At 34.3% G+C, this 22,747-nt stretch overlaps 1 protein-coding gene across 3 annotated transcripts in view; it reads right to left on the reverse strand.

Annotated features, from left to right (window-relative positions):
• Window positions 1-22,747, reverse strand: part of SCAPER (S-phase cyclin A associated protein in the ER) — a 473,879-nt gene that overhangs the window by 294,244 nt on the left and 156,888 nt on the right. For all 3 annotated transcript variants that reach the window (XM_057544059.1, XM_057544058.1, XM_057544060.1), the window contains exons 12-16: window positions 22,641-22,716; window positions 22,327-22,444; window positions 21,939-22,050; window positions 18,591-18,731; window positions 3,916-4,071 (exon numbers count right to left, since the gene is read on the reverse strand). In XM_057544059.1, the coding sequence (XP_057400042.1) occupies window positions 3,916-4,071; window positions 18,591-18,731; window positions 21,939-22,050; window positions 22,327-22,444; window positions 22,641-22,716 (603 nt within the window). The remainder of the gene's footprint in view (window positions 1-3,915; window positions 4,072-18,590; window positions 18,732-21,938; window positions 22,051-22,326; window positions 22,445-22,640; window positions 22,717-22,747) is intronic.

Below are 22,747 nucleotides of genomic sequence, written 5' to 3' on the forward strand. Positions count from 1 at the left end.
ATGCACTGAATTCAGGAGAGCATATCTGACAGATCATAGACTGTTGGAGGCGGGCAATTATATTTTAAATATAGTCTTTACTTTCTAACATACTATTCACGAACTGGTTATAGCTATTTCTCATTACTAAACATAATATGTAGAAACTTTTTTAGTTATATACTCTCTGAAAAACTCAAGAGTAAAAACAATCAAACCTGGTACAGAAAATTTTCTCCAATAAAAAACATGAACAGGGACTTCCCTGGCGGTCCACTGGCTAAGACTCCACACTCCCAATTCATGGGGACCGGGGTTCAATCCCTGGCCGGGGAACTATTCCCTCATGCATGACTCAACTAAGAGTTTACATGCTGCAACTATGAGTCCACATGCCACAGCTAAGAACTCCACGTGCAGAAACTAAAGATCCCACATGCCACAACGAAGATCCCATGTGCCACAACTAAGACCTAGTGCAGCCTAAATAAATAAATAAATAAATATTTAAAAACAAAAAACACGAACAAAAGAGTTTTCCCTTAAACTCAAATTTATTTTTTAAAAATCTGCATTATGTCTGAAAACACAACTTTCACACTAAAATGCAAAAGGTTAAAGCATTAAATATAAAGAATTAAACCAGAACTTTTCATTTCATATTTTATAAAACCAAAATCTTGAGGGATATACTTTTAAAAATTATAAGTTGGTTTTATAAATGAAATTTATTAATATTATATACAAACAATTACTTTATCTGTATGTGCAATGCAGCTAAGTTGTATGCATAAATATGATGTCAACTTGCTGATTGTTTTTATGGATATAAGAAATACTCCAACATTGTACTAATAGAAATAACTGGACTTCAAAAAATATCCAGTCTTCTAATTTCTGTTTTTAATAAGTGGAAGAGAAAATTGGTAACTGTATACCTAATGAGTAAAATTAGTAAATTCACCAAGTATTTTCCTTTCTAAAATTTAAGTTTCCTAAAAGATAGGAAACTTTGTACCCCACAAAAGCATGTTGTACAGGGCAGGAGTTCGATAAATATCTATTAAATGAATGAAGTGTAACTTTATAAAATAATATTCATTATAAATCTATATGCTCACAAATAAAAAGCATAAACCTACAGCAAATGAACTGGAAAGATATCTAACTCTCAACCCTTCTGAAACCTCTCAGACTCCCATGTACTTTGTTTCACAGTCAAGGATGTGTTTATGGCAGCCTGAGAAAGGATTATGCAACCCCGCCCTTTACGCCTACAAATCAGAAGATTAGGGCAAGAGGACAAGGCAGAATATCTAAGGAAACTGGGCTTAAAACTAATCCATCAATAATTTATATAGCAAAAAAGGGAAATTGAGAATATATGATGGCAGCATTAACTTAGTATTTCACTTACAAAAAACAAGAAACACAATTGCCTTTAACAATTTAACATTTATGTGAATGTTTCAAGAGTAAAAGTAAAGCAGATGGAGGGCCTCTGAATTGTTTATTAAGTTAGTACCTTACTATTATTATATTTACAGAATGTTTGGCATTATCGCCTTGCACATATAGTAATGACTACATATTTAAAATTTTTTTAAATTTTATATGTATGTTATATATTACCAATGAATTTTTCTAGTATCAGTTATCTTGATTAAACTTATGTACATACGTTTTAAATTTTTCACTGAAAATTAAATCCATAGGAAATTTCTACATTTTTAAAGATAAAAATAAGTCTGAGTAGTCAAAAAAAATTTTAAGTGTTAGTTCAGAAGATTCCTTACTACTTTCAGAAAATAACTGCTTTCCTTTATGCCTTAATAAATGTTCCAAATTATAAAATAAGAGTCATCATTTTTAAACATAACTGTTATATTTCAAATCTTCAAATCTGCAAAATAAATGCAGAAAAAGTAACTAAAGATGTCTATTCAAAAATATACAATATTACTCATATATTTCCCCCCAAAATCCAGTTAAGAAGTTACCTCTTCCATAGAGCTTTCCCTGACATTCCCCTCCCGCCAAGAGAGCTAATTATTCCCTACTCTGTGATACCACTGTAAGCTATACAGGTTTCTATTACACTTTCACACTGTGTTGTATTATTTGCCATAAAGGCAAAGATCATATCTCACTTATTTCTGAATTATTAATACCTAATGGTTGCTCAAAAGTAACACACAGGGGCTTCCCTGGTGGCGCAGTGGTTGAGAGTCTGCCTGCCAATGCAGGGGACACGGGTTCGAGCCCCGGTCTGGGAAGATCCCACATGCCACGGAGCAACTGGGCCCGTGAGCCACAATTACTGAGCCTGCGCGTCTGGAGCCTGTGCTCCGCAACAAGAGAGGTCGCGACAGTGAGAGGCCCGCGCACCGTGATGAAGAGTGGTCCCCACTCGCCGCAACTGGAGAAAGCCCTCGCACAGAAACGAAGACTCAACACAGTCATAAATAAATAAATAAAAGAACGTGAATTTCTTAAAAAAAAAAAAAAAAAAAGTAACACACAATTTTCAAAATAATAATTATTTTTTTAACATCTTTATTGGAATATAAAAAATAATTATTTTTATAAAATGGTTTGATGTAGAAAAAGAAAGAGCAATAAAGCTGAAGGGATGGCTCAAATTAAAAATTCAAATATCCTATTTCATTTACTCATCTAAGAATGTTAGTTAATGGGTAATTAACTTTTAAATGATAAAAGTGAAATTTTTTACTGCTCCTTTGAGAGGAAAAGCTAAAGTTTCTCTAATAGTAGTATCCTGTATTTTTAAACATAAATTAGCTTGGCACTCAGATTAAAATGAGACCTTGAACTCAAATCAAACAGAGATTGGGGTGAATATGGGACTGCTTGCTAGTGTACAAAAAGAGCATAAAGTAACCAATAAACTTGAAAACTGTAATGATATTTTAATTTCCTAAAATTACCAGTGACACGAAGAAGCATGAAACATTAATAACATCCTTAGCTTTTAACATAACAACAAAGCTCTTCATGGTCAGGTCCCTAACTCTACATGCCGTACTCACTCATCTCCTGCATAGAATGCCTACTTCGCACCATTTACAACTGTCTCAGTTTTCAAAACTTAGTTGAGGCATCGCCTCCTCCAGGAAGCTTTTCCTGACGTTCTCACATCTTTGCCACTCTCAATTTGAGTAACAGGTTCCCCTTGGTGCTTCCAAAAACGCCTTTACTGTTACACTAATCCTAATGGGTTAAGATTTGTTTACATATATGTCTTCCCATTGAGATCAAGGATATATCTTTTTCATGTCCTTGAGCAAAGCACAGCACACAGATTATAGTAGTAATTCAATAAATGATGACTGAATGAATAAACAAATAAATATTAGTCATAATAGATAAAGTATGTCTGCATCCATATTTGATCTTGAGGAAGATTTAAATAGTTTAAAACCATCACTAAAGTTTATGTGTTAAGTCTTCTTCCCATCCTGAAAATGGTAGCTAACTTACGGTATGCTACAGAGGTTAAAGTACCTGATGACACTGCCCAATATATGACAGGTGCTCCTTGTCATAAACATAAAGATTGCCCAGTTCTTTAAGGCTATATACATTGGTTCAAACACAATCCATTTGTAAGGGAAGAAAGGAACATATTCTTGACCAACCCAATTAGAAAAGAATAGATAATAATCTGTCCAGAGCAATTTAGTCCTTCATCTGGTTGAGACTAGAGATCCAAATTGACAAAAACACTGATAACCCTATCTGAAGGAGCACACACTGCCTTGGCAATCAGACTTCCTGTTTCCAAACCGTGCTACACTAAACCATGCATCCTTGGGAACACAGACTTGGTCTTACTCCTTTTTCTATCCTCAGTACCTGGCTCAGAGCCTAGGAAATGGCTGGTGCTCAATAAATGCTTGCTGAATAAAATTCTACCTGAACAGCTTCATCACGTGCTTGCTTTTCTTCCTGTCTTCGCTGACGCTCTTCCTGTAACTCATTAAGCCTCTGCTCATATTCCTTCAATTTTGATAAAACATCATGGCGTTTGTTCTGGGCTTCGAGGGTATTTATAAAGGCAATTTCGTTTACCTGCAATAAAAAAAAAAAACGGAGAAAGTGAGTTTCAAATCAGGTTAATTCTAAGGCACATCACAAAAATAAGAAACTTAACAGTCTTTATATAATAATACAAACCAGTTTTAAGCACAGACCAAAAAATGAATGACTTATAGTCTTTTCTTTCAATACTTATCCCCAAAATGGATAATAATCCAGTGTACATAACAAACCCATAGGCCGTAGTAAGAAGTGATTTAGAGAAGTGGTCCCCAACCTTTTTGGCACCAAGGACTGGTTTCGTGGTAGACAGTTTTTCCACGGACAGGGGTGGTGGGAGGATGGTTCAGGCATTAATGCAAGTGATAGGGGGAACGGTTCAGACAGTAATGCGAGCAATGGTACAGGCGGTAATGCAAGCGCTGTTCAGGTGGTAACGGAAGTGATGTGAGGTAGTAGATGAAGCCGTTTGATTGCCCACCACTCACCTCCTGCTGTGTGGCCTGGTTCCTAACAGACCACAGGACTGCTAACGGTCTGCGGCCCAGGGGTTGGGGACCCCTGATTTAGAGTAAAGGTCTGCCATTGAATTTTTTTTTTTTATTCAAGTATAGTTGATTTACAATGCTGTGTTAGTTTCGGTGTACAGCAAAGTGATTCAGTTATACATATACATATATTCTTTTCCATTATAGTTTACTACAGGATACTGAATATAATTCCCTGTGCCATACAATATGACCTTGTTGTTTATCCATTCTATATATAATATCAATAGTTTGCATCTGCTAGTCCCAAATTCCCAATCCAACCCTCCCCCTTGGCGACCACAGTCTGTTCTCTATGTCTGTGAGTCTGTTTCTGTTTCATAGATAAGTTCATTTGTGTCATAGCTTAGATTCTACAAATAATGATATCATATGGTATTTGTCATCTCTTTCTGACTTACTTCACTTAATGTGATAATCTCTAGGTCCATCCACATAGATGCAAATGGCATTATTTCATTCTTTTTATGGCTGAGTAATATTCCATTGTATATACTTACATCTTCTTTATCCATTAATCTGTCAATGGACATTTAGGTTGTTTCCATGTCTTGGATACTGTAAATAGTGCTGCTATGAACATAGGGGTGCATGTATCTTTTTGAATTATAGTTTTGTCCAGATATATGTCCAGGAGTGGAATTGCTATATCATATGGCAACTCTATTTTTAGTTTTTTGAGGAACCTCCATATTGTTCCCCATAGTGGCTGTACCAATTTACATGGTCACCAATTTTGTAGGAGGGTTCCCTTTCTTCCACACCCTCTCCAGCATTTGTTATTTGTAGACTTTTTAATGATGGCCATTATGACCAGGGTAGGATGGTACCTCATTGTAGTTTTGACTTGCATTTCTCTAATAATTAGTGATGGTGAGCATCTTTTCATGTGCCTGTTAGCCATGAAATATAAATATAAATATATTGTCTTCTTTGGAGAAATGTCTATTTAGGCCTTCACTGAAATGTTTTTAAGAGACAAATTAAGATTTTTATAGAAACCATTTTATAAAGTTACTTAATATCATTGTGATTTGACATTATACAAGTTACATTAAGTTTTAATAGGTATGTACATTATTCTAATGAGTTTGAGATGACAAAACTTAAAGTAAACAAACAAATCATTTTTCTTCAACATACACCAAATAAGTGACAATTAGGTACAAGGTATTAAACTATATACCTCATCCTCAACTTCACATATATTGAGTCTTAACAGTCAAGTTTTGCTAGAGAGTACAGTTTTTTTTAATAGATCTTTATTGGAGTATAATTGCTTCACAATACTGTGTTAGTTTCTGTTGCACAATAAAGTGAATCAGCCATACGCATATACATGTCCCCATATCCCCTTCCTCTTGAGCCTCCATCCCATCCTCCCTATCCCACCCCCCTAGATCATCACAAAACACCGAGCTGATCTGCCTGTGCTATGCTGCTACTTCCCACCAGCCAACTATTTTACATTCAGTAGTGTATATATGTTGATGCTACTCTCACTTTGCCCCAGCTTTGCCCTCCCACCCTATGTCCTCAAGTCTATTCTCTATGTATACCTCTTTATTCCTGCCCTGCAACTAGGTTCATCCGTACCATTTTTTTTTTAGATTCCATATGTATGTGTTAGCATACAGTATTTGTTTTTCTCTTTCTGACTTACTTCACTCTGTATGACAGACTCTAGGTCCATCCACCTCACTACAAATAACTCGATTTCATTTTTTTATGGCTGAGTAATATTCCATTGTATATATGTGTCACATCTTCTTTATCCATTCATCGGTCGATGGACATTTAGGTTGGTTCCATGTCCTGGCTATTGTAAATAGTACTGCAATGAACACTGTGGTACATGACTCTTTTTGAATTATGGTTTTCTCAGGGTATATGCTCAGCAGTGGAATTGCTGGGTCATATGGTAGTTCTATTTTTAGTTTTTTAAGGCACCTCCATGCCATTTTCCATAGTGGTTATATCAATTTACATTCCCACCAACAGAATTAAATCAAACAGAAACAAAGAAAACAATAGCAAAGATCAATAAAAACTAAAAGCTGGTTCTTTGAGAAGATAAACAAAATTGATAAACCCTTAGCCAGACTCATCAAGAAAAAAAGGGAGAGGACTCAAATCAATAAAATTAGAAATGAAAAAGGAGAAATCACAACTGACACCGCAGAAATACAAAGGATTATAAGAGACTACTACAAACAACTATAGGCGAATAAAATGGACAATCACAAAGAAATGGACAAATTCTTGGAAAGGTAAAATTTTCCAAGACTGAACCAGGAAGAATTAGAAAATACAAACAGACCCATCACAAGTAATGAAATTGAAGCCATAATTAAAAATCTTCCAACAAACAAAAGTCCAGGACCAGATGGCTTCACAGGCGAATTCTATCAAATATTTAGAGAAGAGCTAACACCCATCCTTCTCAAACTCTTCCAAAAAATTGCAGAGGGAGAAACACTCCCAAATTCATTCTATGAAGCCACCATCACCCTGATACCAAAACCAGAAAAAGATATCACAAAAAAATAAAATTACAGACCAATGTCACTGATGAACATAGATGCAAAAATCCTCAATAAAATACTAGCAAACAGAATCCAACAGCACATTAAAAGAATCATACACCATGATCAAGTGGGATTTATCCCAGGGATGCAAGGATTCTTCAATATATTCAAATCAATGAATGTGATACACCAGATTAACAAATTAAGGAATAAAAACCATATGATCATCTCAATAGATGCAGAAAACGCTTCTGACAAAATTCAACACCCATTTATGATAAAAACTCTCCAGAAAATGGGCACAGAGAGAACCTACCTCAACATAATAAAGGCCGTTTATGACAAAACCACAGCAAGCATCATACTCAATGGTGAAAAACTGAAATCATTTCCACTAAGATCAGGAATAAGACAAGGATGTCCACTCTCGCCACTCTTATTCATCATAGTTTTGGAAGTCCTAGCCACAGCAATCAGAGAAGAAAAAGAAATAAAAGGAATACAAATTGGAAAAGAAGAAGTAAAACTGTTACTGTTTGCTGATGACATGACACTGTACATAGAAAATCCTAAAGATGCCACCAGAAAACTAGTAGAACTAATCAATGAATTTGATGAGGTTGCAGGATACAAAATTAATGCACAGAAATCTCTGGCATTCCTATACAGCAACAATGAAAAATCAGAAAGAGAAATTAAGGAAACACTCCCAATTACCATTGCAACAAAAAGAATAAAATACCCAGGAATAAACGTGCCTAAGGAGGAGAAAGACTTGTACTCATAAAACTATAAAACACTGATGAAAGGAATCACAGATGACATAAACAGATGGAGGAATAGACCACGTTCTTGGACTGGAAGAATCAATATTGTGAAAATGAATATACTACCCAAGGTAATCTACAGATTCAGCGCAATCCCTATCAAACTACCAATGGCATTCTTCACAGAATTAGAACAAAAAATTTTATAATTCATATGGAAATGCAGAAGATACCAAATAGCCAAAGCAATCCTGAGAAAGAAAAATGGAGTTGGAGGAATCAGGCTCCCCAACTTCAAACTATACCACAAAGCTACAGTAATCAAGACAGTATGGTACTGGCACAAAAACAGAAATATAGATCAATGGTAAAGGAGAGTAAAGTTTTTATGAGTAAAGTACAGCTAATGATAAAAAACTGGAAAATGCTGGGGTCAAATTTCTCATTCTCGAAAGCCAGAAGGAAGGCATGCCACAGTGAAAAAGTTAGAGTGAAATACGGAAGTAAACAAACACTGGAGCTACTCTCTCTGAAAGAAGTATAGACTCCAGGAATCCATGTTGCATGAAATAAAACCTATCACTAGATATGTTACAAACTGAAACAAGAAAGTTTGAATACACTTCTAGCAAAGATTTCCGAATCTCCATGCCATGTAACCATTTTCATAAGTAAATTAAAAATATAATCATTTCTCGAGGTATACTGAAAGTATAAGACAAACAGGTATGCTCAAACAAAATTAATCATAATGTATCAAGGGTCACATGTTAAACATAATCAAGATGAAAGAAAAAGAAATGGGACCTAATGCTCTAGACAAAATAAATCAAATAAAATTCAGAGGGAAGAATGTGCAAAAGCAGCATAAAAAATCCAATCTGTGATGTTGGTCAAATGTTACAAAATTTTAGTTATGCTAGTTGAATATGTTTGGAGATGTAATGTACAGCATGGTGATAATAGTTAATAGTACTGTACTATATACTTGAAATTTGCTAAGAAGATAGATCTGAAATCTTCTTAGCGTGTGCGCGCACACACACACACAGTAACTAAGTAGAGGTAACAGAAATTTTAATTAGTTGGATTGTAGTGATCATCCCACAATGTATATGTATATCAAAATATCAAGTTGTACACCTTAATATATACAATTTTGATATGTCAATGATATCTCAATCAAACTGTAAGTAAGTAAAAAAATAAATAAATAAGACATTTCCTGGAAATTAACTGGAAGAAAACATAACCAAAGAAACAGCAGAATATCTCCTAGGCAAACTTTGTAATGTAAAAGAAGTCAACACGAACCTGAATTTAAAGGTGCAAAAAAGATGATAAAATGACATGATAAAATAAAGGAAGACTAGAGAGTTAAGGAAACTTAGGACAAAAGTAACACAATCACACAATTAATTAAATTATAAAAAGCATGAAACAGCAAAGACGGTAAAAAGTCAAATCACTAACAGAGGAAAGGCTTGTTATAATCACAGTTAATATGTACTTTAAAATGAAAATTTATGTATAAGTAATAACTTTTGAACATGGAGAACAAGTTAAGATGACCTAATGTAAGAATAATATCTGTAAAGTTAAGGCCTTTGATACCTAAGAACTCAATGAATAGAGCACAATAACCTCTTCCTGAAAAAATTACTTGTTAATAAAATCCAGCCAACCAGGTCAAAACAAAGAACTCATGAATGGAGGATTAGGCAAGCTGTGCATCCATTCATACATAGAAGGAAAACTAAACTGTGGAATTTATAGTTTCAGAGCAAAATGTAAATGTTATAAACCTTAACAATGTAAAAATAATGAAACTATGAAAATTGTTGGGAGGAGATCTTGTGATAAAGAAACATTTATTACAAATTCAATAATTCCGTCAATTTTACTTCCACGTCACTTCCTTCTCTTAAAATGGAACTAAAATAGAAATGAATACTTCTTATTAAGAAGTACCATGGATAGTATAATTCTTTTTTTTTTAATTTTTAAAATTAATTAATTAATTAATTGATTTATTTTTTGGGCTGTGTTGGGTCTTCATTTCTGTGCAAGGGCTTTCTCTAGTTGCGGCAAGCGGGGGCCACTCTTCATCGCGGTGCGCGGGCCTTTCACTGTCGCGGCCTCTCTTGTTGCAGAGCACAGGCTCCAGACGTGCAGGCTCAGCAATTATGGCTCATGGGCCTAGCTGCTCCGCAGCATGTGGGATCTTCCCAGACCAGGGCTCGAACCCGTGTCCCCTGCACTGGCAGGCAGACTCTCAACCACTGTGCCACCAGGGAAGCCAGATAGTATAATTCTATTTTATAAAGTTATCTATTCATTCCATCTGAACATTATTCTAAAGAGATTTCTGGAAGAGTATTTATAATGTAAATGGTAGCTATTTCTGAGGGTGGGATTTTGAGTTTCCTTTTCTACATATTGCTCGAATTCTTTAAAATGAGAATAAACCATTTTCATAACAATATGGCCACTATTCTACATATAAAACAGTATTAAAGAAAGCTAGAGTAATGCATTTATACTAAGACTTAAAGACAAGAGAAAGTCCCTGAAGGTTTTAAAGTTAAGAGGTAATACAATAAGGCCCTTAAGAAAGATTAATTTGAAGGGAGTAGGGACAAAAGGCAAGAATAACAACTGCAAATATTGATAAATGATCACAAGTTTTCCAAGTCTAGATTAATGGGAGACTAGTGATACCATTCATCTGAAATATAAATTTCAGGAAAGGCAAATGATTTGGGATACAGGGGTGGTGAGCTGATGAGTTTCACTGGATACAATCATCAAGCAATAGGTAATTGAGTCCAGAGCTTCATTGAGAGGATGGGGTTAAAATGCAGATGTAGGAGTCACTACAGAGAGGATAGCTGAAGCAATGAGAATCATTGTGATATTCAAGGAAAAAAATAAGTGAAATGGACTGAAGGCAGTAATATTTAAGCAGCAAAAGAAAAAGGGAAGATAGTAAAGCACTGGTTAGGAAAGCAGAAGGAAAACCAAGATAGTGCAGAAGAAAGTATTCTAGAAAAAAATACACAACAGTGTTGATAATGAACAGATCCAGAAAAGGCTTTTAAACATAGTGATAACAGAGTAACATTCTGAAAGGAAAGTACAGTATAGCACAGAGGAAAAATGGTGTCATAAGGAATTCAAGAAGACAGGAGTGATGAGGTAGTGGAAATGAGCATAGACAGCTCTTTCTAGGAATCTAGTGATTTCCAAAAGGAAAGAATAGGCAATCTATAGAATAGGTGGAAGTAGTCAGTCTAGAGAAAGAAAGCAAAGGAGCAGGCACAAGAAGATAACTCATGAAGCAAATTTTAAAAGCAGGCAAGAGGACACAGCACAAGGAAAAGGCTACTGCCATAAATAAGGAAAAAGATGTCTTTTCCTCAAAAAAAAACCCCCCAAAACCCTGTAATTATGAGTAGACACGTTGCATCTGAATAGCAATCAATGAGACCATTAAGAAACTGAAAATAAAAGCCATTTTTATACTATTAAATAAATGATAAAATCGGGTGCTGAATAACTCTGCCTGCAATAATAATCACTATCAACTAAATAGTAGATGACTTATTTTCAATCATCTGTGTATCCAAGAAAGAACTAAGACATTTGAAATGACTGTTAATTTATGCCAAGAACACACAAAAAAATATATGTGTAAAAAATTATATCTTACACAGGACTGAAATAAATGTATTTGGTATGTCTCAAGGACATATTCTTAAGTTCTAGTGGAACTTAAGTATATTTTAAATCACTGGATTATTAGAACTTCTGGATTAGTAATAAAACAACAGAAATGCATTAGGGACTTAAGGAAAAGTTAGGAAGTGGAACACAAATAGGATGTGGCATTCTATGAAATTCTAATATTTTACAGAGTATTTACAGCATACCAAGGATGGCATTAACTGCTTCACAATATGCACAACCTAATTTAATCCTTTCAGCAATTCTTTGAGATGTAGGTAAGATTATTCCTATTTTACAGATCAACAAATAGGCTGAGAGGCTAAAATAACACCTAAGACCATTCACTACTACGTGGTAGAGTCAGGACCTGAATCCAAATTTATCTAACTCCAGAGACTTCAGTCCTCACTATTATGATGAAAAATTACTTCTGAAGAAGGAGCAACTCTTTGATATACGTGGAACCAAATTTCCTGATCATAAAAATCACCTGGGGGCTTATAAAAAAATAAAGCTCCTCAGGGGCCACTCTAGCATTACTGAAAAAAACCTGCAAAGCTTGGAAATCTCTCTTTTTAACAACTCAGATTACTGTTATAATCAGGCAAGACTGGGAAATATTGGCATGTGATAAAACCAAAGGTAGGAGGAGGTTTTGTCTCACAGATGAAAATGTCTGGGGATGAAAGTAATTGGCAATGTTTCACACAAACTTTTAAGATATTTATGTAATTATACTAAGAACAATTCATTCATAAAATATTTAAATGAATGAGAGAACAAGAAAAACCTAGATTGTCTATTTTTATTTTCTTTGTAGATATAATACATTTCAAAAGAGGGTTTCAGAGATTATCGAAGAGAAAGCAATGAAAATTAAGAGAACCAATAGGGCAGCAGTTGGTAGCAGGGTTTTAAAGCAGAATTTCATATTAGCAAAAATCTTAGTACAGACTCTTAACTCAGTGAACCTGGATTATTAAGAATTTTTAAAACTGCAAATGGTAGTTGATATCTTTATGCAAAAACAACCAGCAGTCAACCACTCATCTTGATGGAAATTATTTAAACTATAGCTTGGGTTAATATGTTTATAGGAGCCACTTTGGTTTAATGAGATTATAATGAAAGTAAATATATTAGGCAATTAGACAGATCAAAATTCATACAAGTCATATAAAAAAAAGGCCACAAAATGAATATACAAAACCAATAATAAGAACAGTGGTAAAAGCATAGGCTTTGGAACCACAAACATCAGGATTTTAATTCTGGCTGTGTGACCATCAACAATCTGCCTTCAGATTGCTCCTCTAAAATATAAAAATAATACATAGTTCAGAATTTCCACTTCCAGCTATGATGGAGTGATAGGGTCCAGATGCACCCTCCCACCTTAAACAACTAAAAAATTAGACAAATATATAAAATATATGAAATTCAATTAATGTAACACAGCAAATATCAAAAGAACAAAGGACAAAACCACATTATTCTTGCAATAGATGGAGAAAAAGGATTTGACAAAATCCAACACCGCTTCATGATAAAAACACTCAACAAACTAGGATTAAAAAGGAACTTCCTCAATCTTTGAAGGGTATCTATGGAAAACCCCATACCTAACATCATACTTGATGATGAAAGACTAAATGCCCCCAACTCCAAAGATCAGGAACAAGACAAGGATGTCCGCTCTTACCACTTCTATTCAGTATTGTACTGCAGGTTGTACCCTGAGCAATAAGCAACAACAACAACAAAAAAAATCAAAGCCATCCAGATTGGTAAAGAAGAAGTAAAACTATCTCTAGTTGCAGATGGTATGATCTTGAATATAGAAAATCTTAAGGAATCCACTAAAAAGCTATTACAACTAATGAGCAAGTTCAAGCAAGGTTGCAGGAGATAAGATCAATATATAAAAATCAATTGTATTTCTATACACTAGCAATAAACAATCTGAAAATGAAATTAAGAAAACAATTCCATTTACAATCACCTCCAAAAGAGTACAATCAACACTTAGGAATTAATTTAAACAAGAAGGTGAAAGGCTTGTGCCCTGAAAATTAGAAAACACTGCATAAAGAAATTAAGGAAGATTTAAATAAAGGGAAAGATATCCTGTGTTCATGGATCAGGAAGATCTAATATTATTAAGATGGCAATACTCCCCAAAGCACTGTAAAAATTCAATGCAATCCTAACAAAACTCCAATGGACTTTTTTATGGAAATGGAAAACTTATCCTCATCCTAACTGCAAGTTACCCCAAATAGCTAAGAAAACAATGAAAAAGAACGAAGTTGGAGGACTATAGTTCCTGATTTCAAAGCTTACTCAAGTGCTACCGTAATCAAAACAGTGTGATACCAGCATAAGGATAGACGTATAGACCAGTGGAATAGAACTGAGAGAAGAGAAATAAACCTGTACACCTATGGCTAATTGATTTCCAGCAAGTGTGCCAAGACCATTCACTGGGGAAAGAATAGTGTCTTCAAGAAGCAGTGCTTGGACAAATGATATCCACCTGCAAAAGAATAAAGGCAGACCCCCTACCTCATTCTGTATATAAAAATTAATTCAAAATGTATCTATGACCTAAATATAAAAGCTAAAACCATAAAACTCTTAGAAGAAAACATGGAGGTAAATCTTCATGACTTTGAATTTGGCAATAATTTCTTAGCACAAAAAGTACAAAAAATAAAACAAAAGATAGATAAATTGGACTTCATCAACATTAAAAACTTTTGTGCAAAGAACATTATCAACAAAGTGAAAAGATAACCTACACAATGCGAGAAAATATCTGCAAATTATATATCTGATAAAAGACTAGTATTGAGAATATACAAAGAACTCTTACAGCTGAACAACAAAAAGACAAACAGCCCAATTTAAAAAAATGAGCAATGGACTTTGAATAGACATTTTTCTAAGGAAAATATACAAATAGCGAATAAGCACATAAATAGATGCTCAATATTGTTAGTCATTAAGGAAATGGACAGATTCCTAGAAAGACACAAATTACACAAGAGAAATAGATAATATGAATAGCCCTATGGATATAAAAAAATGGAATTTTTAGTAAAAAAAACTCATCCACAAAGAAAACCCCAGGCCCAGACGGCTTCATTGGTAAATTCCACAAAAAATTTAAGGAGGAAATTGTACCAGTTCCACATAAACTACTCTAGAAAACTGAAGAGGATGGAACCCTTCCCAAGTCACTTTAGGAGGCCAGCATATTCTGTTACCAAAAGCAGACAAAGACATTATAAGAAAAGAAAAAGAAAGATCAAAATCCCTCACAAACATTGATGCAAAAATTCTTAAAATTTTAGCAAACGAAGCACACCAAAATATACAACTGATATTATATCATGACCATGTGAGGTTTATCCCAGAATTGCACAGCTACTTTGGTATCTGACAATCAAATACTGAAATTCACCATTTTAAGATCTTAAAAAAACACATAATATCATCTCAATAAATGCAGAAAAAGCAGGTAACCAAATTCAAAGTCCACGGTAAAAAAATTTTAGTAACTAGGAATAGAAAGGAAGTTCCTCAATCTGATAAAGAACATCTATGAAAGATCTACAGCTAATATCACACTTAATGGTGAAAGACTGAACACTTTCTTCCTAAAATTAGGAGCAAGGCAATGATATTGGTTCTCATCACTAATCAACATTGTGCTAGTACTGGTTAATGCAATAAAGGGAGATTAAAAAATGAAAAACATACAGGAAAAGAAGAAATAAAACTAGAACTAGTAGGTTTAGCAGGGTTGTAGGATATAAGGTAATACACTAAAATCAAATGTGTTTCTATAAGTTAGCAGCAAACAATTAGAAACAAATTTAAAACAAGATACTACTGACAACAGCGTTAAAAATATGAACTGCAGATAAATTTCATAAAATATATACAAAGACCAAAATAAATGGAGATATATGCCATCAGACATATGGTTCAGAATACTCAATATCATTAGGATTACAAGTCTCCCCCAGATTAATCTATATATTCAATGCAATTCTAATCAAAATACAGGCAGGCCTCTTTTGGGGGGGAGTAGTAGAAATTCACAAGCTGATCCTACAAATTACATGGAAATGCAAAGAACCTAAAAGAGCAAAATAGTTTTAGAAGAAAATAATACTTAAGGATTTATACTTCTTGATTTAATGACTTATTATAAAGGTACAGTAATGTTATTTATAAAGATAAATGTAACAGAATAGAAAATCAGAAATAGACCCACACATATATAGCCAATTGCTTTTCAACAAGGGTCTAAGGCAATTCATTATACAAAAGATAGTCTCTTTAACAACTGATACTGGAACATTATATAACCATATGAAAAAAATGAACCTCAACCCTACCTCACACCATATAAAAAACAACTCAAAATGGAACACAGACCTCATCGTAAAATTTAAAACTTCTAGAGAAAACTTAAGGGAAAATCTTAGTGACCTTAAGTTTACATAAAGATTTTTTAAATAGGGCACAGAAAAACATAAACTATAGACAAAAAAAGTCAATATATGCGACCTTTCTGATTTTTAAAACTTCAAAAGACACTTTTAAGAAAATGAAAGGGCAATCCGTAGACTGAGAGAAAATATTTGCAAAACAGATATTAATATCTAAAATATACAAAGTCCTCTAAGAAATCCTGCTATTTGCCACAACATGGATGAAACTGGAGGGTATTATGCTAAGTGAAATAAGCCAGACAGAGAAAGAAAAATACTGCATGGTATCACTGATATTTGGAATATAAAAGAAAATGTGAATCTCATCGAAACAGATTTTTCTTTCTGTAGTTGATATCTAGTTTCATACCATTGTGGTTGAAAAAATGCTTGATATAATTTCTATCCTCTTAAATTAGTTGAGACTTGTTTTGTGGTCTAGTATGTGATCTAACCTGGAGAACATACCATGTACATGTGAAAAGAATGTTTATTTTGCTGTTTTTGAATATAATGTCCTATAGATATCTATTAAGTCCAACTACTCTATTGCATCATTTAAGACCATCATTGCCTTACTGATTTTCTGTCCAGATATGGAACCAACTGAAATGCCCATCAACAGATGAATGGATAAAAAAGATGTGATATATATATACAATGGACTATTACTCAACCATAAAAAAGAATGAAATTCTGCCATTTGCAGCAACATGGATGGACCTAGAGACGTTATACTTAGTGAAGTCAGACAGAGAAAGACAAAAACTGTATGATATCACTTATAATTGGAATCTAAAAAATAATACAAATGAATATACATGCAAAACAGAAACAGACTCAGAGATATAGAAAACAAACAAACCAGTGGTAACCAAAGGGAAGAGGGGAGAAGGGAGGGGCAAATTAGGGGTACAGAATTAAGACATACAAACTACTATGTATAAAATAGATAAGCAACATGGATATATTGTTATTACATGGAATTACAGCCATTATCATGTAATAACTTTTAATGGAGTATAATCTGTAAAAATACTGAATCACTATGCTGTACACCTGAAACTAATACAATATTGTAAATCAACTATACTTCAATTCAAAAAACTCAAAGAAAGAGAGAACAGGAAAGTAGTTGCCACAGGCCGGGGGGAGGCAGATAGAAATAGGGAGAGATTGGTAAAAGGGGACAAACTTTTAATTATAAGATGAATGAAATCTGAGCATCTAATGTATAACATGGTAGCTATAGTTGATAACACTGTATTGTATTGATATAATTGAAATATGCTAAGAGGGTAGAACTTAAATGTTCACACACACACACACACACACACACAAAAGATAAATATGTGAGGTGATGGATATGTTAATTAACTGGATGAGGGAAATCCTTTCACAATGTATACGTATATCAAATCACCATGTAAATATCTATTTTATTTGTCAATTATATCTCAAAAAAGCTGAAAACGAGAACTGTTTGACTAATAACAAAACAATCTAACTTTAAAAAATGAACAAAGATATTTGAACACTGTACCAAATAAGAGCTACAGATAGGAAATACACACATGAAAAGATGTTCAAAAAGCAAATTAAAACCACAAGACACTATACATAAAGACTAATATGAAATGGTTAGAATTACAGTATGTAACCATGTCAAGTGTTGGTGAGAATGTGGCTAACTAGAACTCTCATCCACTGCTGGTAAGAGTATATAAAGTGTTTCTTTAAAAGTTAAACCTATCATAAGACTCTGCCAATCTCAGGTATTTACCAGAGAAAATGAAAGCACACATCTGCACAAAGACTTGTATACGAATTTACACAGCAGCTATATCTGTAACAGCCAAAAACTGGAATGAAAACAAATGTCCATCAACAAGTGACTGGATTAACAAACTATGGTATTTCTACACAATGGTATACTTCTCAGCAATGAAAAGGAAATGATACACAACAGCATGGATAAAATTCAAAATAACTATGCTGAGTGAAAGATGCCAGAGGAAAAAGTACATACTCTATGATTCCATTCATATAAAATTCTGGAAAATGCTAACATCCATAGTGACAAAAAGCAGATCAGCAATTGCATGGTAACAGAGTTGGAGGAAGGAATGAATTACAAAGAGGTATAAAGAAACTTTTGAGGGTGATGGAATTGTTTATTATTTTCATTGTACTGATGGTTTCAGGAATATGTATGTCAAAACTCAACAAACTGATGCTTCACATATGTGTTATTTATTGTCTGTGAATTATACCTCAATAAACCTGTAAAAAATAATACATATCTCATAGGATTATTGTAAGAATAAGATATTGCACATAATAAGTATCAAATGAGCATGTAAAAATGCTGTTATTCTGGAACAGGATAAACATTTGATAAGCATTAGCTTCTCGTGTAACAACTGAAAAAGTACTCGAGTAACTAATTCAATGTTCAAAGCACCTAAGTTATACCTTAGCTTCTTCCTCTTGTGCTTTTTTAACAATTGCTTGTAACTGCACCTCTCGTTTAAATTCAGCATGAAGTAATTTCTCTTCCATCATCCTACGTCGTTGGTCTAGTAACTCTTCTTTCCACTTCCGGACATCTTTCTCCTATATGCAATGAATTATCACATCATTAATTTCAGCATACACAGTCACTTGACAAGAAGTGCAAACAGATAAACAGCTTAGGAATTATAAAGTCAAGAACCTGGAAAGACCTAAAGGATCATGACTAATGATTACGAACACAGCCTATGGAGCCAGACTGATGAGTTCATAATCTACCATGGTCACTTGCTAGATATATAAACTGGGCAACTTTTTTAGCCTATGTCTCAGTTTCCTTATCTATAAAGAGAACAGTAGTAGTACCTAACTCATAGGTTTTCAAGATTGAGTGAATATATGTAAACTCTTAGAACAGTACATTAGACATTGCTCAAGAGAAATATTTGCTGTTATTATTATACTGTGCTATGAGCACACTTAAAATGAAAATAGTGTATATTTCTTATCCTTATAAACATTAATGGCTCTATAACCCAAATTCAAGACAGATAATTTTATCCTAGAAATTGAAAAAAAGGTGAGAAGTCTGAAAAATAAATATTTGCATAAGAAACATACTCTGAAGGAACAGAGAGTTTTGACTATAGAAGAATAATTACGTTAGCTCTCTTTACTTCCTTAAAATAATCTCAAATAGGAGAAGTAAAAGACTTGTCCTGTGCTCCAAGCAATCAGAACCTGCACCAATAAGAATAAATTATAGAAAATAAATGTTGGCTCAACATGAATGGGAAGAAAACTAACATTTCAGTTGAATTTTAGCTACATAATAATGTATTTAACCACCTAAAAAAGTATGATGCAGAAACAGTACTGGATTAGGAGCTAGGAACAGGTCCTTAAAGCTCTAGCTCTGCAAATTATTGGTCATGTGATATTGGTAACTAGCTCTGCAAATTATTGGTCATGTGACATTGGAAACAGCCCTTAGCCGCTCCTAGATTCAGTTTTCACATCTATAAAATGGGGCTCGGGGGACTTCCCTGGTGGTGCAGTGCCTAAGAATCCACCTGCCAATGCAGGAGACACGGGTTCGATCCCTGGTCCGGGAAGATCCCACATGCCCTGGAGCAACTAAGCCCGTGCGCCACAACTACTGAGCCTGTGCTCTAGAGCCCGCAAGCCACAACTACTGAGCCCGCACACCACAACTACTGAAGCCCACGTGCCTGGAGCCTGTGCTCCACAACAAGAGAGGACACCACAGTGAGAAGCCCGCGCACTGCAACAAAGACCCAAGGCAGCCAAAAATAAATAAATTAAATTAAATTAATTTTTTTAAAAATGGGGTTCAGGATCTGTTCAACTCTGTGTGCCTCACAGAGGTATTGTGGTGATCAGATGAGACCATATATGTATAGAATAGTGTTGAAACAATAACTCATTATATAAATGGAAAGTGGGATTTATCATTTAAATTAATTGAAGGGATACCTACATTGATGGGAAAATTAAACCAGAGAACCTCTAACGTCTTGTACAATTTCAAGAATTTACTATTTTGCTTGCATGAGTATCTGGAGATTATATCATATAGTGAGAAAATAAACTATATAATTTTATTTGTATTAAAAACACAGTAAGAAGGGAAATTATAATTGTGTTAGAACATTTTTCTAAAGCTTAAAATGAAATAATATATTAACTCTTATAGAACCCCATGACATGGAGACTGTTTTTCATATTTGATCTATTCAATCTAAATGATTAAAATCTTGATTAAAATAATTAAATTCTTGAGATTCAGGTAAAGAGAAAAATTACAGATTTTCTTCCTTTCCCAGCCAACTTTTCTACTGTACCAAGGAGAATCTTATGCCACCTCATTTTTACATTCAAATTATTTGGTCCAATTATTTTTCCCAATTTTAAAACAAACATAAGTAATGCAAATATTTTTAACCTAGGCATATTAGTCCTCCTTTCTAGGACCAGAAGGTAACAAAGGACTTCACCTATACTATAACAGTTACCTATCTTCTGTCATGCTGTGTTAGGTATATGTAGTACACAGACTCCAGGATGGCTCCAAATGATCCCAGCCACCTGGTATTCAGACCCTTGTGTATTTCCCTCCAACACTGTATCAGGATCGTGACCAATACAATTCAGCAAAAGTGATGGTATATCACTTCCGAGATTAGGTTATAAAGACAGTGCAGCTTCCATTTGGCAGCTCACTTGTTCATTCTCTCTCTTTCTCGTCTTCTCTCAGATTACTCTGTGGGAAAGGTAGCAGCCATGTTATAAGAACATCAGGCTATGGAAAGATCCACATGGCGAGATACTGAGGTCCATAGCCAACTGCTAAAGAGGAATCCAGGCCTACCAATAACCACATGAGAGAGTTTGGAAGTGGATCCATCAGCTCCAAATGACTGCTGCCCCAGACAACAGCTTGACTGCAACCTCAGGAGAGACTCTGAACAAAAAAATAACAACACAAGCCACTCCTGGTTTCCATGCCCAAGAAACTGTGAGCTAATAAATGTGTGTTGTTTTAAACTGCTAAGTCTTGAGGTCCTTTGTTACACAGCACACATAACTAATACAGTACTCATGTCTGCCATGTGTAACTAACAATAAGAATGACCATATACTGAGCAACAGCCACCCGAGCACCATGCTGCTGTTTTACTTACTTGCCACTTTCATCATCACAACTGGTTAACAATGATAACTGTTATTTTATGGATAAAGAAATTAAAAGGCAGTATTGTTAAGTAATTTGCCCAGGGCATCATATCCTATTACGTGGTTCAAACCAGGATTTCACCTGATTGGCCATCTCCAGAGCCCATGTTCTTTCCACTACACCACACTGACCAGAAGTTACACTGCCCTAATTACTCCAAGAATCTCTTCCATAAATCTAATTAGTGCCCCACTTATTCAAATCTGATCATCTCAAGCTCAAAACTGTCCTACCAATTCATTGAATACTTTGCACAAAACTCCCCAAGGAAACCCCCACTGAAAATGGCAAAAGACAAAGCGCAGCTTTAATAATCCATGCGAACTCAGCAAAACATCAATTTACCAGCTTTTTTAGGAATGACAAATTCTGTTTTCTTTCTTTTTTTAACAGGTAGCTTTCTGTAACTCAGTAGATAGAAATGCTTTTGTTTCCTAATAAATTTATTTTTATTGTTCTTTTAGCTTCTCTCGAACCAGAAGAAGAAGTCAAGTTGAAAATAAGCCCATCAATTTAAGGCAATCATACTTCCCTAAAAATTAAAAACTCACCCTTTCTAACAATTTCTGAAGCTTTAATGTTTTCTCTTCACGTAACTTTTCCCTTAGCTGCTGTGCTTTCATTTGTTTTTCTTCATGTTTCTTCTTAGATTCTGCAATTGTTCTATTAATGCAAACAAATGGACAAGAGACACAAATGTTTACATGATAAAGTCAAAAATATCTTCTTTAGTCTTCAAAGTTCTTAAAATAAATATAAAAAATATACAAAACTAACTTTGGCCTAAAATTTCACAGAAACATTGTCACTTTTCAATGGATCTGGAAATATCTTGAATCATGTACCTTAAAATAGTATATGTAGTAACTCCATTTAATAGTCAAGAACATCTAGTTCCCTTCCTGTGAAACATTTCAAATTAATTTTCAAAGGCCAGACCTTTTACGAGATGGTGAGGAAAGTTTTTCATGCATGTGAATTCCATGTCCTGGAGGTCTAGCAGGTTCCTCCTCTACAATATCCCCCCAGGATGTATTTTGGCGCCAAGATTCACGAGCTGTTTTCAGAAAAAAGAAAACCGCTATTGTTTAGCCACATAATTCTATAAAACCAACATTTGAGAACAGACTTTTAAAAGGCATCCCACTCTTATTTATTTTACACAAAAACCCCATGTAATAAGATAATCTATTTTATACCCCTCTACCTATACATACAACACACACACACACAAACATACAAACATGTAATACCTTCATAATCTGCCAGGACATCATTCCAATCCATAGACATACCACAGAAAGATACACTTCCACTGCCCATGCTGGCCTAAAATGTAATAAGAAAAATTGAGTAACAA

The sequence above is a fragment of the Balaenoptera acutorostrata genome, chromosome 3 (assembly GCF_949987535.1).
Source record: "Balaenoptera acutorostrata chromosome 3, mBalAcu1.1, whole genome shotgun sequence".
In the NCBI taxonomy this organism is placed as follows: domain Eukaryota; kingdom Metazoa; phylum Chordata; class Mammalia; order Artiodactyla; family Balaenopteridae; genus Balaenoptera; species Balaenoptera acutorostrata.